At 47.4% G+C, this 23,718-nt stretch overlaps 1 protein-coding gene across 3 annotated transcripts in view; it reads right to left on the bottom strand.

Annotated features, from left to right (window-relative positions):
* The window catches only part of sptb (spectrin, beta, erythrocytic), a 54,147-nt gene that overhangs the window by 10,802 nt on the left and 19,627 nt on the right, over positions 1-23,718 (bottom strand). For 2 of the 3 annotated variants that reach the window (XM_023994013.2, XM_023994014.3), the window contains exons 3-27: positions 15,919-16,070; positions 15,409-15,582; positions 14,056-14,159; positions 13,603-13,683; positions 13,360-13,475; positions 13,002-13,114; positions 12,721-12,908; positions 12,283-12,400; positions 11,872-12,030; positions 11,323-11,625; positions 10,184-10,334; positions 9,607-9,746; positions 9,158-9,361; positions 8,726-9,001; positions 8,206-8,456; positions 7,810-7,947; positions 7,327-7,684; positions 6,996-7,190; positions 6,464-6,670; positions 3,395-3,597; positions 2,225-2,315; positions 1,705-1,851; positions 905-1,168; positions 494-721; positions 132-344 (exon numbers count right to left, since the gene is read on the bottom strand). In XM_023994013.2, coding sequence (XP_023849781.1) covers positions 132-344; positions 494-721; positions 905-1,168; positions 1,705-1,851; positions 2,225-2,315; positions 3,395-3,597; positions 6,464-6,670; positions 6,996-7,190; positions 7,327-7,684; positions 7,810-7,947; positions 8,206-8,456; positions 8,726-9,001; positions 9,158-9,361; positions 9,607-9,746; positions 10,184-10,334; positions 11,323-11,625; positions 11,872-12,030; positions 12,283-12,400; positions 12,721-12,908; positions 13,002-13,114; positions 13,360-13,475; positions 13,603-13,683; positions 14,056-14,159; positions 15,409-15,582; positions 15,919-16,070 — 4,574 coding nt within the window. Of the gene's footprint in view, positions 1-131; positions 345-493; positions 722-904; positions 1,169-1,704; positions 1,852-2,224; positions 2,316-3,394; positions 3,598-6,463; positions 6,671-6,995; positions 7,191-7,326; positions 7,685-7,809; positions 7,948-8,205; positions 8,457-8,725; positions 9,002-9,157; positions 9,362-9,606; positions 9,747-10,183; positions 10,335-11,322; positions 11,626-11,871; positions 12,031-12,282; positions 12,401-12,720; positions 12,909-13,001; positions 13,115-13,359; positions 13,476-13,602; positions 13,684-14,055; positions 14,160-15,408; positions 15,583-15,918; positions 16,071-22,303; positions 22,938-23,718 lie in introns of those variants that run through there. The other variant, XM_070445098.1, reaches the window with a different exon arrangement.

The following is a 23,718-nucleotide window of genomic DNA, read 5'->3' as shown; positions in this document are numbered from 1 at the left end:
GTAACAAACCATTGAAAGCAAACAAAAATGGGAAGAGGTGGAAGGAACAGAGGGTGAGGAGAAGGGACACGGGGTAGAAAACAAGAAGTGTGTACGGGCGTGTGCACGTGCAATCGTGAGCATGTGCACACCTGCTGTCCAATACGCTCAGCCTCCGGCCCGCCCGCCTCTGTCGCGGCCGATGCCATCCTCCGGCCGCGCTCCAACACCTCATCCATCCGGGGCTGGTGACCCTCGATCTCCCTCTGTAACGTCTGGTTCTTCTTCAACAGCATCTGGCCTGCTTGGAGATTGTTGCCATGCTCATCTGACATCGCAAGGGGCAACCTCTCCTCGACCCAGAGCTACGATAGAGAGAGAAACGGAGCGAGAACAGAACAGTGAAACACATAGCGTTCATGTCAGCATTTCTCTGAGGAAGCATTCTGACACGTTTCAGATGGAAACAACAACACTGAAATGGCGCTGATGATAAGCTGAAAGGCATCCTCACAATCTCATCAGCCAGGTCCCTGTAGAACTGGTGCACGGCCTTGGCTGCCTCCAGCTTGCCCCTGCGCTGGGACAGGGGGTTGAGGAGCTGCTGGAAGTCCGTCTGGATAGCTTGCTGCTCAGTCTCAAACTGGTCCTCCCTGCTCCCGGCTAGGCCTCCGTGCTTCTCGACAGCCTTCTGGAGCTCTTCCAGCTCCTGCGCACGGTCACGCACCTGGTTCTCTGTTTGCTGGAGGGGGATGGGGGGGATGTTAAACTAGTGGCTGGGCAGACTGGAGGCAGAACTGATTTTTTCTCACCAAGCAGATTGGAACTCTCCGGCTTATGGTCCGGAGTCTAGAGTGCTATTGTTCGATCAACCTCCGAAACTGGGGGAGGAACATTAGACAGATACACCCCTCCACACACACACCTGGTGCTTCTTGAGCAGGATGTTAGCATTTGTGAGGTCCTTGACCTCGTCGTCTCCCTGTAGCTCCTTCTGAAGCTCAGCCAACCACTTCTTCATGTCGGCCAGACTCTGGTCAAACAGCTCGGAACGGTTAGCATCAAACAGCAGACGGGCCTTGTTCTCGGCAGTGGACTCTAGCTTGTCCCACAGCTCATGCAGCTTCGCCAGACGCTCGGTCACGATGGGCTCGAACTCAGGTTTGGCATCCATCAGCTCCTGGCCCTCCTGTGGATGAGAAGAAGGGACGGTCACAGGGGAAACGTTCATACTTGTTATATAATCCATCAGCGTCTGTGGCACATGTATGATAAGTAATATGGATGGGATGTACACCAGGAATAATTCAAGTAGGCTATATGATTACTGGGATAGACTAGCATCATGTCCAGTGGGTGTACTTGTACATTAAGCTGCCTCACGATCCACAAACAGAAGATCATGCCTTTTGGGACATTCTGGCTCGGGGCAAGGCGACTTACTTTGTATATTATTATTTCAATCCAAAATCATAATGTTAAGTGAACAGAAACAGAAGCCAGTTAAGCTAGATGCCTTTGCGAAGAGCAGGGTTGATGTTAAACGTCACATGGAAAATATTGTTACTTATTACACCATGTGGCATATAGCAAGGATGTGACCACAAGGACACATAGAAACTGATACTGTAGTGGAGCGAGCGTACAGGCTCTGACAGCTCAGTGTAGCTATGTCACTTTGCACCTTGCACACACACACACGCATGCATCCACACACACACACACCTGGTCTATTTTGTTCAGCCAGTCTTTGTTGGAGGACAGCTCAGCCATGAAGGCCTGATGCTTCTTCCACTTGGTGTGAATGTTCCTGTCCCCGTCATATGACACGTCCTGAGCCGTCAACATCTTCTCATTTATCCACAGAGTGAGCTGGAGAGAGGGAGAGGACAGAGGGTATGGAGAGGAGGGGGAGAGGAGGAGGATGGACAGAGGGATTGAGAGGGGGAGAGGAGAGGATGGAGGGGTGAGGAGATGGAGGTGAGAGGCGGATTGAGAAAGGATAGTTGAGAGGATGGAGAGAGGGAGTGGAGAGGGAGCGGATGGAACGAGGGAATGGAGACGGAGAGGATGGGGAGAGGGAGTGGAGAGGGAGAGGATGGAACGAGGGAGTGGAGAGGATAGAGAGAGGGAGTGGCGAGGTGGAGGATAGAGAGACGGAGATCAACACAGAGTCAGAAGTAAGAAGTAAGACAGGAACACATTTGCTGTATCGTGTTACCAAAAAATGAATAAAATATCTTACATCCTGTGTGTTTTGCAGGAAGTGTTGAAGATCACGGTTATCCTTGAGTACCCCTGTAACGTCGTTGGCTTTGCCTCTGTTCTTGTGGTACCTGCAGATCGAAACACACAGACACAACAGAACAACACGTTAGACTCAGTCCCATATCTCCACGGTCGTGTTCATATTAGGGCACGCAACGAAAACATTTTGAAAAGACAACTAAAACGAGCATCTCTTATTCGAAGTCCCTCCCTGTTTCAGTCCATTTTTCTCCGTTTGGTGCCTAATGAACATGACCCAGGTCCCCACAACAGAGACTGATGGTAGGGTGTAAACAACACATGCAATCCCCTCTACTGAACCTTTCCAGTTCCAGCCCCAGCGCCACACAGTAAAGAGTCTTTACTAAAGACCTTCCACAGCCCCCCACCCCTCCTGATCTCTCAGTATAGCTATCACTACCTCCTCTGGGTTGAAGAACACTCTCTCTGCGATCAATACCCATCATAGCAGGCACCCGGCGCCCTCCAACCGTCTCCCTCCCAGCAGAGTAGAGTGAAGCCGGATGGGATTATAATGGCGTGTGTTAATGGGAGAAGGAGCTCCCTCCCTCGCCTCTCCCCCTCTCCACTAGACCAATGTTAACACTAATTATGTATTGCTGACCTAGCTGACTCAGAATGGCAGGCTAATAGCAAGCTGAACTACTGTACAGTATGTGTACGTCCCAAATGGCACCCCATTCTCTTTATAGTGCACTAGTTTTAGCCAGGACACATAGGGCTCTACATAGGGAGTACTGCACTATGAAGGGAATGGGGTGCCATTTGGGACACACCCTATGTGTTTCATGCTCCTCAAAGTGGCAGGATAATAGCTAGCTGAACTACAGTATGTGGTTAACACTCACTACTGAGGGAACAGACGAAACAAGTAAAGGTCAATAGGTCAGATAATGTAGAGTAGAGATTTTCTCTGTGGAAGTTCATTACAATATGTACAGACAGATCCTCTTATAAACCCATGGCTGACATTAGAATTAATTGTATAAAAGAGAGCCATTTGTATTCATTTATAGTTCATAAACTAAGAAGTCTTTTCAAAGAAAGCTGATGTCCTTTGGGTGTTTTTTAATTTTTTAAATTTTAATTAAGCAAATATGAGACCAGAAAAAGATCCAAGACTAACCTGTCCTGGATTAGGTCCATCTTATCTTGGATCCTGGGGGAGTAGAGGTTCCCCCTGTCAACCAATCTCTGTCCCCCCTCCAGCATGCTGGCGATCTTCTCCATGTTGGCGTCCATGGTGCAGACGAAGTCCTCGTGCCTCTTCAGGGCCTGCTCTGCTCCGTCCAGGGTGTCAGGCTTGTCCGTGTGGGCCAGAGTGTACTCCTGAAGTAAAGAAATAAAGAATCCACAACCATTACGTTAGGTGCTGACTAACAGAAGATAAACTACATCAATGTACTCTTGACCCACCACAGTCACAAACATAGCACAGCACCCTTCAAATTGTTCACTTTCTGCTTTACAGTTTTACGATTTTCATTGGGTTTTTAACTCTATTCATATTCCATGTTTAAATGTTCACTTTATTTGCCATGTGTAATGAATACATCGAAAATCCTACTCACTCCAGCATTCACAGTAAAACCCACAGTAAAAACACAATACAAAGACAACAGGGAAATGCGATACTGTAGTAAAGGGAAAATCACAACATTATTTGTTTATCTTCATACGTATGTAAACCTTTATTTAGCTTTATTTAGCTAGGTTTCCATCCAATTGGCGACAGATTTTCATGTGAATATTGTATAATCCACATGAAACAATATGCGTATTTTCCCACCAGAGATGTATTTCCATCAAATTCACTTGTGGACAAAAAGGCTGTGCGTGATGACGTAGTGCACATAAAAAATTACTTTTGCAGTTCAATTTCCATGTACCGAATGAAATAAACAACTTAAATGGGTTTCCATCACATTTTCAACTCTACTGGCGTCACATTTTTTTAAATATATATATATATAGCGAGTGTGACCACCGGTATTGGCACGTGCGCTCCAGCCAACAGCTCACATATACAGTGCGGGTATAGCCTACATGATGAGATTATTATAGACAAAAGAGCGAGATTATTTTTATCGTCACCTTGCACATTCACCACCCTGTGAAGTTCAAAACGTATTTAATCTGTAGCCTAATAAATGGCGTGCTTTCCCAAATCGTATTGGGAGGACGACACAACATGGCATCGCTTGCCATGTTATTCAAATCAAGTTCAAATTCAAATCAAATTTTTACTTACCGGTCCATTTCAAACAATGCTGAGTTAATGATACAATAAAAATATATAAATAGTGAGATGAGGAATAAATACACAGTGAATAACGAATAAAAATAAAGAGTAAAAGTAACATGACTATACAATGCATTCGGAAAGTATTCAGACCCCTTGACTTTTTCCACATTTTGTTACGTTACAGCCTTATTCCAAAACGGATCAAATTGTTTTCCCCCCGCATCAATCTACACATAATATCCCATAATGACAAAGCAAAACATGTTTTAAGAAATTTTGGCAAATTTATTCAAAATAAAAAACTTAAACATCACATTTACAGGCAGCGATTACAGCCTCGAGTCAAGCTGCAAGCTTGGCACACCTGTATTTGGGGAATTGCACAGCTATTTTCAGCTCTCTCCATTGATGTTCGATAGTGTTTAAGTCCGGGCTCTGGCTGGGCTACGCAAGGACATTCAGAGACTTGCCCTGAAGCCACTTCTGCATTGTCTTGGCTGTGTGCTTAGGGTCGTTGTCCTGTTGGAAGGTGAACCTTCGCCCCAGTCTGAGGTCCTGGGCGCTCTGGAGCAAGTTTTCATCAAGGATCTCTCTGTACTTTGCTCCATTCACCTTTCCCTTGATCCTGACTAGTCTCCCAGTCCCTGCCGCTGAAAAACATCCCCACAGCATGATGCTGCCACCATGCTTCACCATAGGGATGGTGCCAGGTTTCCTCCAGATGTGAATCTTGGCATTCAGTCCAAAGAGTTCAATCTTGGTTTCATCAGACCAAAGAATCTTGTTTCTCATGGTCAGAGAGTCTTTAGGTGCCTTTTGGCAAACTCCAAGTGGGCTGTCATGTGCCTTTTACTGAAGAGTGGCTTCCATCTGGCCACTCTACCATAAAGGCCTGATTGGTGGAGTGCTGCAGAGATGGTTGTCCTTCTGGAAGGTTTTCCAATCTCCACAGAGGAACACTGGAGCTCTGTCAGAGTGACCATTGGGTTCTTGGTCACCTCCCTGACCAAGGACCTTCTCCCCCGATTGCTCAGTTTGGCTGGGTGGCCAGCTCTAGGAAGAGTCTTGGTGGTTCAAAACTTCTCTTCCATTTAAGAAGGATGGAGGCCACTATGTTCTTGGGGACCTTTAATGCTGCAGACATTTTTGTAGCCTTCCCCAGATCTGTGCCTCGACACAATCCTGTCTCGGAGCTTCTCAGACAACTCCTTCGACCTCATGGCTTGGTGTTTGCTCTGACATACACTGTCAACTGTGGGACTGTATACAGACAGATGTGTGCCTTTCCAAATCATGTCCAATCAATTGAATATACCACAGGTGGATTCCAATCAAGTTGTAGAAACTTCTCAACGATGATCAATGGAAACAGGATGCACCGGAGCTCAAATTTCGAGTCTTATAGCAAAGGGTCTGAATACTTACTGTGTGAGTGTGTGGGTAAAGTGGGTGTGCATAGAGTCGGTGCAAGAGAGTTAGTACAAAAAAGGGTCAATGCAGGTAGTCCAGGTAGCCATTTGATTAACTATTTAGCAGTCTTGTTTACAAGTCTTATGGCTTGGGGGTAGAAGCTGTTCAGGGTCCTGTTGGTTGGTACCGTTTTCCGTGCGGGAGCAGAGAGTACATTCTGTGGCTTGGGTGGCTGGAGTCCTTGACAATTTTTTGGGCCTTCCTCTGACACCGCCTGGTATAGAGGTCCTGGGTGGCAGGGAGCTCGGCCCCAGTGATGTACTGGGCCGTATGCACTACCCAATCAATACCTGCGCATAAAAGCTAGGGTATTTTGTTTTGTCGACATTTGGAAAGTTTACCGAAAAATGTGCTGTTTCCATCAGGTTGTGACAGCCTGTACTTTATTCACATAAAAAGGTTGGATGGAAACCTGGTTAAGGAAAACAATTGCTTTCTTTAAATATAACAACCTGGTATCACAACGTTGGTTTATCTCACCTGGTTGTTGAGGATGGTCTCCACCTGCTTGGCGTCCCTCATGAACTGCTGGAAGCCCAGGCCCTGGTCCAGGAAGCCCTTCCTACTGTCCCACATCTTGTGGAGCTCGTCCCAGCCGCGGTCCAGACCCTTCAGCCTCTTGTCCAACTCCTGGTATTGAGGGTCATCCAGCTGGCCCTGGGTCACCGCCACGCCCGTGTCCCTCACCTAACGTAATAGTAATCATAAGATGCCATTTAGCAGACATTTTTATCCAAGCAGTGCAGTAACTGTATACATTTCAGTATATGTGGCCCCAGCAGGAATCCAACCCACGACTCTGGCATCATTAGCACCACGATCTTACTAACGGAGCCACACAGGATCACATATTTATGTCACTGCCTTGATAACTCAAGGCAGTTAATTTGATAAGATAATTTGAAAAGATAATTTGTAAAACTATGCCCACTGTTCTAGCTGTGTGTTGTGGATTTGTGTAAGATTTACTTTAAATCTTAACAAACTTTACACTTTACAACTTGAAACTAACCTTGTAGTAGTCCTCCTCGTGTGTGCCCATGTCATCATGCACGGCGTCGTGGAGGCTCAGCAGCTGCTCTGCCTGGGGCAGAGTCTCAGGCATATCCTCGGACGCCACGGCCTTCTGGGTCTTGAAGAGCCAGGACTGGAAGTCATCCATGTCCTGCAGGAAGTTCTGCAGCTTGGACACCTCTCCCAGAGAGTCCTACAATACAACTTTATTAGTCCATTTGTTATGGAGAAGTGCACAACATAAATGTGTTTTCTGCTTGTTTCCCGACACAGACGTAGACCCAGACACACACGCACAAAGATGCACACGCATGCATGCACACACATACCTCCCGGTCCTTCAGGGTGTCCTTCAGGTTATCCCAGGCAGCGTCCAGCTCGGCTCGTCTAGCCAGGATGTCTGCAGCGTTGTCCGGGTGATCCTTGGCCAGCTGGTCCGCCTCACTCCGCAGGAAGGTGAGCTTGTCTCCGATGGCGGCCAGGTCGCGCTCCATGCCATAGAGTTTCCTCTGGATGGTCATGACAGCGTTCAGATCATTGCCCAGTTCCTGGGTGGATTCGATGACCCGGGTTTTGTCTTGAATCCAGGACTCTGTCTCGTCACACTCCAGGCCATAGTTGTGGTAGCTGAGAGCAGAGTCCACCTTCCGCTTCCTCTCCTCAAACATGGCCTTGAAGGCCTCCCACCTGGAAGAGAAGAGAGGGTTAATACTAACGTTACTGTAGACTGTGGATCATAATGACGACATGTCCTTCTTGCTATGAGTATATACTACGTCTACACATGAGCATCACATCATCATGAGTCTCACCTCTTATTCAGTTTCGTCTGGCATTCCTTCACCTCTTTGGTACGAGGGTGCCTGCTGTCCTCAAGCTGCTTCACTGCTTTGTTGACATCATCAACCCGTGACTGGACGTTAGCCATGTCTGAAGAAAGTATACTCAACCTGAGAAGAAAAAAATTGTAAGCACTAAATCAAACAGTATGCACCAGAGCAAGTTGGTTATATTCAGAGCAGCGACCAATCCCCCATCAGTCAGTCCAACTATAACCCGCATAGCATACTGGTACACGCACATTTGCAGAGATACAGATACATCTGATACAGATGTGATTGGTGTCAGATTTATACAAATGTTAAAGTACTGTTTAACATTGCTGGTACCCCAACAATATGACATGACGTCATATCTGTGGTTTGTACCTGTTCTGCACCACCTCCAAATCCTCTAGTTTCTCAGGCACATCCAGCCCGACCAGCCAGGTCTCCTTCTCGCCCATCCACAGCTCACAGGCGTCTGTCTCGCTGAAGATGATGTACAGGGCCATGGCATCATCCAGCTTCTTCTGTCGCAGGTCGCACAGGGACATCAGCTCCATGTACAGGTCTCTGACTTCCTGCAGACGTCTCTGGATGTCCGGCGTGTGACGCAGCTCCTCAGGTAGCGCCGCCGCCTGGTCATAAAAAGTTCAGGTTTATTAGCCACATGTAATAAATACATTGGGGAAATCTGGGGAAATCATCAGAGCTCTTACAATAAAAACAGCATTAAAAACAGTAAGATTAATCTGGATGAATATCAACAAATATACACATATGTGACAACTAGCGGTTAAATCATAACGCTAACATAATCTAGTAGATCTTAATTGTAAAGCTATGTAAAGTATAGTAAAACAGTTTTATAGGCAAGAACCAGCCATTTGGTCAGTCAGTTATTTACCTGTTTGGTCAGAGCGTCAATGGTGGCTCCGTTCTTGGCGACGTCGTCCCTTAGGCCTCTGTGTCTCTTCAGCAGCCTCTGGGTGGTATACTCATCATGACCCACTTCATCACTAGTCATCTGCCTCCTGGCATCCAGCAGCCAGGCCTTCAGGTCATCAGCATCTCCCTGGAACTGGAAGAACCTCTGGGTGTCCTGGAGGTTCTGCCTTCTGAACGCTGCCAGCTCCTCCAACTGCTGCCACTGCCTCTTCACGTCCTCCATGCGATCCCCGACCTTAAGATAACATAAACAAAATAATGACTTTATTGTCCCCATGGGCACATTGTATTTGTGGCCATGTGCATACATTTCAAGACATGTCATGTATAAACACATGATATAGACAGTTACAAACAAATGAAATACAGTCAACGTGGGGAAAGAATCTACTTGTGGTGTGCCGAAGTGTCCAGCCTGGATTATGTTGTCTCCTTCGTCCATGATCTCCTGCAAGTGGGCACGGCGGGCCCCCAGCTCGTCCTCGAAGGCACTGTGTTTGCTCTGCAGAGCCAGCACACTGGTCAGGTCCTTGCCGTAGTCCAGCGATGAGAAGATGTGCTCCTTCTCCTTGATCCAGCTCTCCAGCTCGGCCATCTAAGATCAAATAAGATATACTCCATAGTCATTTATCACAGAGACACTGAAATGTGCATTTTTCTTTATCATAAAAATAAGATATATTTTATAGTCAATTATCACAAAAACCCCTTGAGAAACACACATACAAACCACCCACGGAGAGGGTTGGAGGACAGGGTCCACCGTAGTACGTCGCCCCTGCAGTAGGGCCTGGCTTAAGGGCAAGACCTTTCAGTTGCCTATCTCTGTAGCCTACATACCTCCCAGAAGAAGTTCCAGAGACGTCGTGACTGCTCCAGTCGGGCATGGCGCTGGGCTGCCAGTGCACACAGCTCCTGGTAACACAGGTCCAGGTGTTGCACCCGGTCCTTAATCACCTGGGGGTCACAAGGCTTGTAGCCTGGGAGGTGAGGATGGGGGAAGATTTACAAACAAGAGCTACCTTTTGGCATGATTATGTGCTGTATCTTTTAGGTTAACACTTTACACAAAGGTATCTTTTGGGTTACACTTTAGAAAGGGAAAGAAACAGAAAGGGGGATACGTAGTCAGCTGTACAACTGAATGCATTCAACTGAAATGTGTCCACATTTAGCCCAACCCCTCTGAATCAGAGAGGTGCGGGGGGCTGCCTGAATCGACATCCACGTCATCAGATGAAGGTATGTTTTGGGTTACACTTTACCTGAAGGTATCTGTTGGATTACACTTAACATCTAGGTATACACAAAAAGGATCATGTAAAGTGTTACCCTCTTTTGTAAGATGAGATGTACGGTCCAAAACAAGTTGCTAAGGAGGGGCAATTAAATGAATAGGAAAGTCGACTACACTTACTGTCTCCATTGGCAAACTTGAGAGCAGCTGCATTGGCATTGTGAACTCTCTCTGCCTGCACTGCGATGTCAGCCTCCACCAGAGCATGCTTCTGGAGCAGGTCCTCCACCTCCAGCAGGTGCTTCCCAAAGTCAGGAGACAGCAGCCGAGTCTGGGGACATACCACAGGTTCAGCGGTCAGGGTTGAGAGGAAGGGGTGGGGGTGGTAAAGGAAGGGATCAAACACGGCAAAGGAATGTTCTGGCATACAGATGTGGGAGCGTAATTTGACCAGTAGTTTTGTCGCAACAAATTATTACTGCAGAAACAGGATGTGAACGTTTCGTCCATAATGATGCTTGATAGGTGGTTAGGCTAAAGTGCAATACTGTTAATATAACCATGTGTTAGTGTGGGTTTTCAGTGAATTTATGTACATCATGAAGCTCATCTGCATTTCCTGGTGCAGGAAAATTCTCACCAACAAAAGAGATTAAATGAAGATCCTACATCTATAGCTATAGCAGGGAGAAAGCTAATTCTAACCTTAACCAAACATGGCTTTTTCAGATTCATAATTTATAGATTCTGCACACGGCCTATGACAGTGGTAGGCAACTAGATTCAGTCGCGGAACAATTTTCCTCGGAGTGGATGGTCAGGGGGCCGGATCATTATAATCATTTGTACACTGCAAATTGACCCAAACAAAGCCCCAAAGAGATTGAATTTGAAAATAACAATAATTTCATACCTTGATTACATTGAGACATGTCTCTTTTTTTATTTGAGGCGATACTTAGGAACAGATTTCCTAAATTATACAAATGTTTAACTGAATTCCTGGGGTATTTTTTGACAAATTTTTTAAAAATGTTTAAATTCTCTCTCTCTATTCTCTCTCTCTCTCTCTCTCTCTCTCTCTCTCTCTCTCTCTCTCTCTCTCTCTCTCTCAACAGGACCGCCTGTTGCCGACCCCTGGCCTTTGTTGTGTCTGGTTCCAATGGCTCAGTGGGTTAACTAGCAAGTAACACAAGGGTTCGATTGCAGCAGGGGCTAAATATAGTAAATACAATATGTACTATATCCCTGTCAATATCTAACATTCTGCAAGTCACCTTCGACAGATCATTTCTATGACCCTATTATTAATAATCTACCTTCATCTCATCGATCCAGTTGATAATGTACAACATTTCCTGGAAGATCCTCTGCAGGGTGAGGTTCTTGTCCAGGCGTGCCCTGCGAGCATTCAGTAGTTCCAGTAGGTAATCCCTTAGCCTCAGGATGTTTTCCTTGCGCACGTCGATGCGCTTGGCGTCATGGTAGCGCTCAGACTCCAGCTCTTTAGCGATGGCCACTATGCCCTGGATGCGTTCCTCGTAGGCAGCGATGTCTGTCTCGATGGCGTCGTGCTTCTTTTTCGCCGCTTCCACCGCCGGCAGGTCGTAGCCAAAGTTGTCCTGGAGGAGGAAGGTGGGGGAGGTTTCAGAGGTGAAGAGATTAAACTGTTATGTACGTCTATTTGGAGAAGGAGGGTATTCTGACTTGAGATCTGTGCAAGTTTTCCCTCAATTATTCCACTGACATCAATGAATGATTTTCGGTCCACTTATCTCAGCTCTGAATTGGCCCCAAAATGAATAGCGCATGTCTGTTTTGTTATGGACTATATGTGTGCAGGTGTGCTGTCCAAGTGGACATATTACCTGTGCCACCAGTCTCTGGTTCTCCAGTAGCCAGGTCTCTCTCATGGCAGCTTTCCTGTCAAAGCGTCTGGCCATCTGCTCCAGCTTCTCCTGACGAATCAGCTCGTCTCTCAGGACACGCTCCCTCTCATGCTCCTCCCGTTCTAGGCGCTCCCAGGCCTGCAGAGGACAACGTGGTTGTTTAAAGTGCCGGAGGGCTACCGTAGGATTTTGTTATAATAAGTAATTATTCTGTCTTTGTGCTTGTGTCTTTGTCGATTAATAAATGACCCATTACTGAATTTACTAAATGTGTCTCCTCCATTCCGGAATCCCGGCAGACTCAAAATAGCGTCAGTAAGTACGGAACCAGCCGGCTAAATTAAACTTACACTCTTTGTTTCAGTGTTACTGAAAACTCCGGTCTCTTACCCTGTTGATATCAGCCACTAGAGCCCCGTCCTTGGGGGTGTAGACCCTCTGGTTGTTGGCCCTCATGCGGCTCTGGATTGTGAACAACAGCATCTCAAGGTAACCTTTCTCCTGGAACCTTGTACATCACAGACAAAACAAGAAACAATGTGTCAGAACCAGAACTTGTTGACCAGCACAGGAGGTTGGTGGCACCTTAATTGAGGAAGACGGGCTTGTGGTAATGGCTGGAGAGGAACAAGTGGACTGGTATCAAACGTGGTTTCATGCTAGAACTGGTGTTACAAACTTGCGGAAATGTTCCCCAAATTTCCAGTTTCGCATTTGGAGGATTCATGGAGGATTTCTAGAAAACCTTGATGTTTTGGGGGAAAATTGACTGGATTTGTGAAACCCTAGTTGGGGTATATTGTATTAAGGCATGCTGGTGTGACTAACTTGGGTGGTTTCTCCACGGTGCGGTAGGAGTTGAAAGCTTGGAGCTGCTGCTGGACACCGGTCAGAGAGTTGGCCAGTTTACGGTTGTTCAGGACGATGATGGTCTGCTCTATCCACATCAGCAGGTCTGACGATAGGGTCTCGTACTTGTCAATCATCTTCTCTGTCTCGATGGCATGGTCTAGCACCTAGAGGATGGACACAGAGGGTGAGGTCACAGGCACGGATGTACACACACACACACAAGCATACACACACTGCATTATTTATCCCATCCTCACCTTGCCAACTCTCTTCCCCTCCACTGCTAGTGCCTTCATCTTAGAGAAGTAGTGGTAGAATGCCACAACGTATGTGATGATGGACTTCTCATCTGGGTTCTCCGTGAACACATCTGCAAACACACAGACAGTCCATGAAAGCTAGAAGATCACTGGAGTCTTTTATTTCAGCCTTGAGTTCAGCTCATAAAGAGTAGAAAGGACCGGTTACCCGAACACAGGTAAAGCGTAGTCCTGGACTAAAAAGCTATTTCAATAGAGATTATCCATTAAGCTTTTTAGTCCAGGTCTAGGTTTAATCTGTGTATGGGAAAATTACCCTTAGTTCTAGATGAGGGAACAGGAAATTGTCACTTGCCTTCAGGGTCTAACAGTTTGGTCACGCCAAGCTTCTGCTCTGCTACGTTGAAGGCGTTCTGGAGGTTATGGGTTGGGTTGGACTTCTTCAGGCCACCATAGTCCACCAGGTCTGGCCTGAGAGAGAGAGAGAGAGAGAGAGAGAGAGAGAGAGAGAGAGAGAGAGAGAGAGAGAGAGATTTGCCTGCAGCGAGATCCATCGGAGATGGTACGGCATTATACACGGCATTATATCTCTTCTTACCTGTGTTTGTGTATGAGAGCATTGAACGCAATGCCATCTTTCCAACTGGTGGTGAAGTTGGTGATGTTCACGTTCGGATAGCTGTAGAAACACAAGAAGAAAGACAAAGAGTCAATGTCACGGACTGACCTCAATCACAAACTGATCCCAGTAGTTCGCAGGACTTAGCAGCGTAATCAGATAAACTGATCTCTAATCAAGATGGCGTTATCCAGGCGACCCTGATCATTGATCATTTTGCGGTTCCAATGTCTCAGTGAGTTAGATCATGGTCGTTGGCAACATCAGGGCTGTGGGTTCTAGCACAGAATTCCATATCGAAGCTCGATGGGTCCTATTATCGCACGGGTCAAACATCCTGAATATATGTGTCTCTGTCAACGCTGACAGTTCTGTTAGCTGCTTTGGATAAAATAGTCTACTAAATAAGACTCTTTTTTTTTTAAATCTCACCCAGCAGTCTTCATCTGGCACCAGAGTAGCAGAGCGTCCTTGGCTGTGCGGCTCTCCCGTTGGGTCCCGTCTGCCTGTCCCATCTCCACCACAATGTCTTGGATCTGTAGGTCAGGGACAGGAGGGACAGACAGTCAACTACAGTCATGACAATGGAGTGGACACTAGACCAGATAGTTTTCACGTGGTAGAGGAGACAAGACCTACATAACGAAACCTAAATGTTACAGGGCATGTAGTGTATACATATTGTATATTTGAAAATGGGAGAATGTTGAGGCATAAACTGCCCATTTCCTATTTTAGGTTGAAGTACGAAGTGTATATGTTATCACCATGAATCTATGATCAAGTAATCCTTAGTTAAAACTGTTAATTATCAAGGTTCCTATTTTCCCACTAACTACCAGCACACACACACACACACACACACACACACACACACACACACACACACACACACACACACACACACACACACACACACACACACACACACACACACACACACCTGTCTCTTATACACATCTAGATGTGTATAAGAGACAGCACACACACACACACACACACACACACACACACACACACACACACACACACACACACACACACACACAAATGCATGTACACACACATACACGCACAGCTATTTTCCCACCAACACACACACACCAGAACGAACGAACGAACGCACACACATCCAGACACACCTATTTTCCCACACACACTGTCAGTAATTAGAACAGTGATTTTATCTGTGAGACGTACCGCTCCTCAGAGAGGCTAAATTTAGCACCGCTTTGCTTCTCTTCTCCTCCGTTTGTTCTGATGCTACGTAGGGCATGCCGACAGAGGCGAGCTAGTCGCCTCCTCTTTTTCCCTCTCCTCCTTTTTGAAAGTGTGAATAATGCAGCAACGAGGGCATATTGTTTGAACTAGCAAAGCTAAAAATAACAATAGGCTGTCAAATTGAAAATAAATACTGTATCAGCCTGTTTCCCAGATAAAATAACCGAACACACGATGTGTTTTGTTTGGGATGTGGTTTTAGTTCTAGCACCAGATAATGTCAGCTGTTGGCTGAAACCAGACTGTATACAGCTCCAGCCAGAGGGGGTTTACGCTGAGTTCTAGTTGATTTTGTAACCAGTGTTGTTGTTATAGTGGTTAGCTAACTCACCAAGCCTGGTGGTCCCAAATCAGTTTGTTCTATCTTGCCACCTAGACATAGAAGTTGGCAATACAGAACAAACAGATCTGGGACCAGGCTAGCAGAGGGTGGTTTAAATTTAGGCCATTTTGTAACCTGTGTTTTTTTTGTGGTTGGCTAGAAGAAGAAGAATCCTAACTCACCTGGAATCTGAGGATGATGGTCCATATGAGTCCCAGGATGAGGCGGTGGTTGCCGTCGACGATGTCGTGTGATCCCATGTTCTCCAGGTGGACCCTCTGCTCCTTGAGGAACTGCAGGGCCTTGTCCACGTTCTCCAGGCAGTGGATACGCATACGACCCTTAGTGGGCTTGGGCTGGGGGGAGAGAGGGAGAGATGGAGAGGAAGGGGGGGAGATAGGAAGGGAGAGAGAAGATAGAGAGATAGAGAGAGAGAGAGAGAGCGTGAGAGAGAGAGAAGCATGAGAGAGCATGAGCGAGAGAGCGAGAGGGGAATAGAACGTAAACGTGTAGTGTGTTGCTATTTAGTGCAGGGAAGTGATTAATGAGATTGTGACGAGTATTTCCATTCTGATCTGGACATCATCAGATCATGTCATAACAGGGACAAAAAAAGCACCCAGACTAAACACACATACAATACATCATAAATACACATACCGTCCACACCGTCCACACACACGCCCACGTACCAGTTTCTCTTCAGAGAGGACCTCCAGCAGTTTGATGAGCATACGTCCATCCCTCAGGTCCAGGTACAGGTCAGAGATACGGCAGTTGACCCGCGACAGGATGGAGTTGACCCATTTAGTGAAGGTCTTCTTCTGGACCGCCTCGCGCTCATCTGGAGGTAGACAGAAAGAGAGCTAGGTCAGACATCCCCCTGGTTAGACAGGAATAACCTAGGAGTTTGTTTTGTTGGGGTTCATTCACCCAAGCACCTCTGTACCAGTGGAATCTGAACTGTAAAAGAAGTGTCATCCTTCTTGCTTTATTCCTTTAACGGGGGGGGGGGGGGGGGGGGGGGGGGGGGGGGGGGGGGGGGGGGGGGGGGGGGGGGGGGGGGGGGGGGGGGGGGGGGGGGGGGGGGGGGGGGGGGTGGGGGGTGTACATTATGGAACGTATCATGTATGAAAACGTAGCAGGACACGAACCATGTTTTTGTGTGGGCAGTTGCGTGAGAAAAACTCAAGGCTGGACTGAGTAAGTGTTGAGGACAGACATTACAATCACAAGGCCTCTGAGAGTAGGAACATCAATGTTGTTGTGAGTTAGTGAAGTTCGAATAGTGATACCACTCCCCACTGGTGGCATCATGTCTCCCTACTGGTTAGGAACAGAGAGATCACAGTCACACTTTAAAGTCCCCATCAACACACTTTCAGCGTTTCAAATGACACCATATTCCCTATTTAGTGCAGTACTTTTGACCAGGGTCCATTGTGTGTGTGTGTGTGTGTGTGTGTGTGTGTGTGTGTGTGTGTGTGTGTGTGTGTGTGTGTGTGTGTGTGTGTGTGTGTGTGGTGTGTGTGTGTGTGTGTGTGTGTGTGTGTGTGTGTGTGTGTGTGTGTCCCAAATATAAGAGTGCAAAATACTGCATCCTTAATGACTTGAATGTACTATAAATGATTCAGGCCCTCAGCCTGTGGAGAACAGAGACAGAGAGAGAGAGAGACAGAGCGAGAAAAGAGAGAGAGAAGAGAGGAGAGAGAGAGAGAGAGAGAGAAAGAGAGTAAGAGAGAGAGGTAAGAGAGAGGGAGGCATATAGAAAAGAGGGAAGATAGAGAGAGAGTGAGTGAGGATGGGAAGAGTGGGAAAGAGAAAGAGAGGGAGGCATGGAAAGAGAGGAGGCATGGGAAGAGCGGGAGAGAGAAAGAGAGGGAGGGCATGGAAGAGAGGGAGAGAGAAAAAGAGGGAGGCATGGGAAGAGAGGGAGAGAGAAAGAAGGGAGGCATGGGAAGAGTGGAGAGAGAAAAGAAGAGGGAGGCATGGGAAAGAGAGGGAGAGAGAAAGAGAGGGGAGGCATGGGAAGAGAGGGAGAGAGAAAAGAGAGGGAGCATGGGAAGAGAGGGAGAGAGAAAAGAGAGGGAGGCATGGAAGAGAGGGAGAGAGAAAAGAGAGGGCGGCATGGGAAGAGAGGGAGAGAGAAGAGAAGGGAAGGCATGGAAGAGAGGGAGAGAGAAAGAGAGGGAGGCATGGGAAGAGTGGGAGAGAGAAAGAGAGGGAGGCATGGGAAGAGTGGGAGAGAGAAAGAGAGGGAGGCATGGGAAGAGAGGGAGAGCAACACACACTAAGAGAGCGGAAGGGAGGTAACCCCGAGATAGAGGGAGAAAGTAGGAGGACAAGCAGCTAGAGGGAAAGGTGAATGAGAGAAAAGGGGGATAAAGAGAAAATGACACTAGTGGGGACTAGAGAGAGATGTAAGCTTTTAAGCCTGGTCTGTATAGACCAAAATATGAACATTTGGGGGAAAAAAGAGTCCTTGCTTTTGAATCTCTCAAAATGACATGTCATCATTGCTCTCACATCTATTCTCTGCATCGTCAAAATGTAACAAATCTGTCATCTTTGACCATGTTATATGGTCCTATATTACATGAGAGACCAGGCAGTATTGTTAAATGAGTCATGTCCCATTCTGTTTCTTGCCTGGTAAATAACAAGGAGCCTACTGCACAACATTCACGTGGATCACCCCCATAATGAAAAAGTCATGACAAATAAAACATCCAAAACAATGCCACAATGCGCGTCCCAAATGGCACCCTATTCCCTACGTAGTGCACTACTTTGACCAGAGCCCACACTCTTCCCATCCAGGCCAGGTCTGTATCAGTACAGGTTGCACTAAATACTACTATGTTGGTTCACATGCTGCTTCTTCCCACTGATTTCCAGCCCTATCCGCACTCTGACTCCAGCGAGCGACAGCCACAAGACACATGACTTATTGATGCTGATGGGTTTTTCCCTGTACACAGGCAGAGCCAGAGAGCCAGAGAGCGAGCCACACTCTTAGAATAAAAGGTGTTCTCTGTCCCCATAGGAGAACCTTTTGAGGAACCTTTTTGGTTCCTGGTAGAACCTTTTTGGTTCAAGGTAGAACCCTTTCCACAGAGGGTTCTACCTGGAACCAAAAAGGGCAACCCTGTGGGGACAGCCGAAGAACCCTTTTGGAACGTTTATTCTAAGAGTCCCAGCTGAGAGCTGGGCTAGCCACATCCAGCAGAGTCAGCCCAGCATAGCCTGAGACCATAGGACGTAAAGAGGAAAGGACTGGTAGTGTTACCTGCGGGTATGTAATCTCGGTTAACCCAGAACTAAAATCTTGGTTTATGTTTACGTAGATGTCCACGAGAGGTTAGTTTAGCTGGTATGTAACCTCGACTTGGAATCCATAACTTAATCAACTGTTGACTAGCTACTCCATGTGTTATATTAATGTTTAAAGTCTGTCATGAGAGACTATAGCGGGCTCTGCAACCGCCCACGGCTAAACACAAGACCAGAGAACACAACACACTTAAAAAAAAGCCAACCAATTGCTTAATCAGCGTTATTCTGGGAGTTGGGTGGACTTCATAAGGACAAGAAATGTAGCTAACGTGTCAAACTTTGCTCACAATGAGCTGAATGTATAAAAACTTGTTGAGTCAATGTTTTTAAATGTACATTTGCCTTTGTAAGTCAACACTGTATGTTGGTTCAGCTACATGCCCAAGTGTTGGGCAAACTCACAATCCCATCGCAGCTGGTTGCCTTACAGTACGTTGAATCGGCAAACTCACAATCCCATCGCAGCTGGTTGCCTTACAGTACGTTGAATCGGCAAAACTCACAATCCCATCGCAGCTGGTTGCCTTACAGTCGTTGAATCGGCAAACTCACAATCCCATCGCAGCTGGTTGCCTTACAGTACGTTGAATCGGCAAACTCACAATCCCATCGCAGCTGGTTGCCTTACGAGTACGTTGAATCGGCAAACTCACAATCCCATCGCAGCTGGTTGCCTTACAGTACGTTGAATCGGCAAACTCACAATCCCATCGCAGCTGGTTGCCTTACAGCCGTTGAATCGGCAAACTCACAATCCCCTCGCAGCTGGTTGCCTTACAGCACGTTGAATCGGCAAACTCACAATCCCATCGCAGCTGGTTGCCTTACAGCACGTTGAATCGGCAAACTCTGCTCGGAGTGAGCTGAATTCGAACGAGCTTGTTGAGTAAAATGACAAATGTACGTTTGCTCAAAACCACGCAGAACCACGTCCATCACCATCATATTTCTCAGTGTGCTCTATTGATTTCCACAACTGTTGGTTTCAATACCTGTGTTTTTGCATTGATTCATTTTATGCTACACAAACATCCATTTTTCTAAACCAATCCAACCTCTTAGTAGTTTGACTTTTTGCACTCGTTGCCGAGACAGATGGCTGTTCCAGTTTATAGGCACTCGCAGTAATCACTCTTTCATGCCCTGGCAGTCATTCTCAATGCAGGTTGTGTGGGAAACTGGTCAAATTATGTTTGTAGTGTCGCTAGCCACTGCATGGCTCTGAATTGTCAGAAAGAGTTCATAAACACTTTCATTTTGCACCGGGAAATATGCAAATAAGGCACAATCAATTCTCAAGTTGAATTGTATGTTCACGCAACCTAGAATTCTAAGTTGAGTGAACATGCAATTCAAACTTGAGAATGTATGTTGGTTCAGCTGAAGTTATGTGCCCAAATTCACAATCCTATTGCAGCTGGTTGCCTTACCAACTATACACTGAATTACCTTTTTTTACAGTGCACAACACAACACGACAACAGACAGAGCACAACGCAACACATCGGCAGCAGTCGAAACAGAGACAGAACAAGACATTAACAAAACCCGTGGTCTAGTAGTAATGCTCCCACCAGAAGCCGGGTTCAATCCCCACGTCCACCTTTTCTACTATTCTCCCACTTGCCTGTCTCACCTTCTCTTTCCCCCCCCCAAAAAAACGTATATAACCTTCTATAACCAGAATACAACCTGACAACCTGACCAGTTTAGTCCGTTGGGAAGAGTGCTGCAGGAGTCTGGGTCTGGTGTGGAGCATGGTTGATGAGAGGACAGACTGACAGAGACACCGGGGTAGCAGAGGCACCCAGCACAGCTAAGCAGGCAGAGGGAAATTCTTTTATTTTAATGACATCATTTCAACTCAACACAGGAGCCGCCTGAAGGAGTCTGGAACAGGAGCAGGGTGAGAGGACAGAGACAAAGTAGAGGTAGAAATAAACAATGCATTGCAGACAGGTACAATGTATGACATTGTTACTCTAGCAGATACACAAAGACACACAACAGAGACAGAATGAAGTACAGTTGGCGGAGCACAGAATAACGGAGATATAACACACAGGCAAGACAGAAAGACATAACACTAACAAAAGCATGATGGAATAACAAAAGCATAGGTCTATTGAATCAACATGAGGCAGGAGAGAGATGGAGACATTATAAACAGAAAAGCACAGAGAGGGAAGAGGAGGAGAGAGGAGGAGAGAGAGAGGACGAGAGAGAAGAGGAGAGAGGAGAGGAGAGAGAGAGAGGAGAAGGAGGCAGAGAGAGAGAGGGAGAGAGAGAGAGAGGAGAAAGAGAGAAAAGAGAGAGAGAGAGAGGAGAGGAGAAGAGAGGAGAGAGAGAGAGAGAGAGGAGAGAGAGGAGAGAGAGAGAGAGAGAGAGAGAGAAGAGAGAGGCAGAGGCAGAGAGAGAGAGGGGAGTTCAGGGAGTGAGAGAGAGAGAGAGAGCCCCAGAGAGGCAGAGAGAGAGAGCAGAGAGAGAGAGAGAGAGAGAGAGAGAGAGTACCAGGTTACATCATGGGTAAGAGAGTCGTGTGCATCAGCATTTGGGTGAATCCAGGGGGGCTATATTCAAAACACTCTGACTTTGAAGAGTTTCACATCTCTATAAGAATCCCCTGAGCCCATTAGACAGCAGCGGTCGGCTAAATGTTGAAATATACCAGAGAGGATAAATGAAAGTATGTCTCTCTCGTTCTCCTTCCAACCTGTCCTCTTCTCTTCCTCCTCTCCTCTCTCCTCCTCCTAATGTGTTTCTGTCATCAGGGAGCTGGCTAGAACAAGCTTAACGTAAATTCACAGTGACGGACAACCGCTCTCTTTGAAAATCGAATAACGGGGAGAGAAATTAGCAGTTAGGAGAGAAGGAGAAAAGGAAGAGAGGAGGGATGGATTATTCAGTAGATGTTCAATACAGTCATCTGTGGCAAATATACCGTTTCTGAATTGTCCCATAGCTCATCAGGAGAAAAGAAACCAAATGAATATGAATACAGCCAGTGTTTATGTTACGTCATACCACGGTGACGGCAGGTGAAAATAGTTCGCGTAAAATATGAATGTAGCTGTAGCTAAGAAGACAATTCGGTGAACACGTATTTCATGCATAATCAATCCCGCTCTGATTAGATGGGAATGAAAGGTTACAACAACGGCCTGCCGTGAATGGCAGAGGGGGAAAAGAAAAACACGGCGTATCCTTTTTAGGAGTTTGCTCCATGAAATATTCAGATCAAAGTCAGCGAACAATTGGGGCACAGCCACTGCTTCCTGAAAAGAAATAAATAAATGCACACACATTCAAAAAGGGCCACTACAGCGGAAGCGCAGCACTTTTCCCCCCGACTCTCCAGCTCACACGACAGCAGGAACAATCTTACCACCCACATGCTCGCTTGCATCACAAGCTAGACCTCGCCATCAACCCCTCCCCCGCCTCAATCTGCCCCAAACACAGAGAGAGGGATGGGAAGGGCACACAAGGAAACGGTGCTCTCTTTTTTTACCCACTGTGGGGTTGGAGGTGAGAGGTGGGAGGGACAAATCCCCACCACCACCACTGCAAGACTGGACCTTAACCCTAACCCTGAGGGGTGGGAATGAGAGAGGGTGGGCCGTGAACCCACCTCTACCATCACCACCCCCAGCCGAAGACTGGACCTCGACAGTAACTTGTAGCTAGTGTCCAACCCACTACCAACAACATCACCCCCAGACCAGTCTGGACACCAGGTACCTTGCAGCTGCCTGAAGCGTCCATCCAGGATGGAGTTGAAGCAGATGTTGGAGGTACTGTAGCTCAGCCACCTCGCCTTCTTCATACTCCTGCCAGAGGTGGAGGCGTAGGAGGAGGTGGTAGGGGGCGGAGCGGGGCGCGGCAGAGAGGGGGCATGACGCTGCGGACGTCTGGCGGGGGTGCAGGTGGAGGAGGACGAGGAGGAAGAGGAGATGGGGGAGAGACCCAGTCTCAGAGGATGAGGTGCTCCAGATCCTGTCTTGGGTATAACCCGGAGGGTCCCATTCCTCTCAGGCTGGTTCTCTGGCTCCTGCCTGGTCCTCCCATCGCCCTTTGCTTCCCTCCTCAGGGCTCTGTGGATGGGTGGGGTGCTCCGGCTGCGGCTGCTGCTGCTCAGAGTTGCCCGGAGCGGGGTCTCTCTTCCTGGGGTGATGGCTCTGTCCCTGGTGGCCTCTCTGTAACTGTCCCTGTCCCTCCCTAGCGTCACTCCACTGGATCGGAGGTCTGTGGAGGTCTCCCTGTTGGTTTCCCGGGTCACCCTGGTCTTCAGGCTGATCTTCACCTCTCGGAGTCGAGGCTGGGTGACGGCGCGCAACAGACATGGAGACGGGCTGCTCATCTTGAGTCCTGAGTCCTGACCCCAACAGTGGAGGGAGTCTGCAGGACCTGGAGTATGGAGCTGGGAGAGATGCTCAGCTCAGCAGCACTCCACTTCTCTCCTCTTCTCTCTCTCGCTCTCTCTCACTCTGTCCTCTCCTCCTGTTCCCTCTCACAGTGTTCCTGACAGTGCTGGTGCACCCCCCCCCCCACCCCCCAACTAAAATGGGACATGTAGGTTGGAGGGCTTATCCTTGTGCCACATGCCTCACTGATCATACATTTTAAAACAGTGGGTGAACATCTTCATCACAGTGGATCAGACAGGAATCTGCACTCCCGACCTGAATTTTAGGAGGTTCTGGACTTTTGGATGTAGAAGTCTGATGTTTGTTGTAGGGGGTCTAACATGTTTGTGGTCATTTAAGTTTGTAATCTCCATTATTGAACAGCTCAGACAGTAGATGTGAGACTCAATAACTTGGTTTGTAGCCAAAGCCTGAAATCCACATGAGTTGTTAGAGCTACTACTGTCCTCTTCCATTCTCCTGTCTTCGTTCTCTCTCCCTCCCCTCGTCTCTTTCTTCTGTTCCTCTCGCTATCTGCTCTTCCTCCTCCCTCGTTCTTCTCTCTCCCCTCCCCTATCTCCTTTTCCATTCTCTCATCATCCGTTCTCTCTCTCTCCCTCCCTCCTCCCTATCTCTTCATTCTCTCCCTCCCCTCCTCGTTCTCTTCTCTCCTCCCTCTCTTTCAATTCTCTCCCCTCCTCCCATTCTCTCTTCCCTCCTCTCTCGTTCATTCTCCCCCTTCCTCCCTCG

The sequence above is a fragment of the Salvelinus sp. IW2-2015 genome, linkage group LG9 (assembly GCF_002910315.2).
Source record: "Salvelinus sp. IW2-2015 linkage group LG9, ASM291031v2, whole genome shotgun sequence".
Lineage (NCBI taxonomy): Eukaryota > Metazoa > Chordata > Actinopteri > Salmoniformes > Salmonidae > Salvelinus > Salvelinus sp. IW2-2015.
Note: the sequence above shows the minus strand (reverse complement) of the source record. Positions and strands in the feature narration are given on the sequence as shown.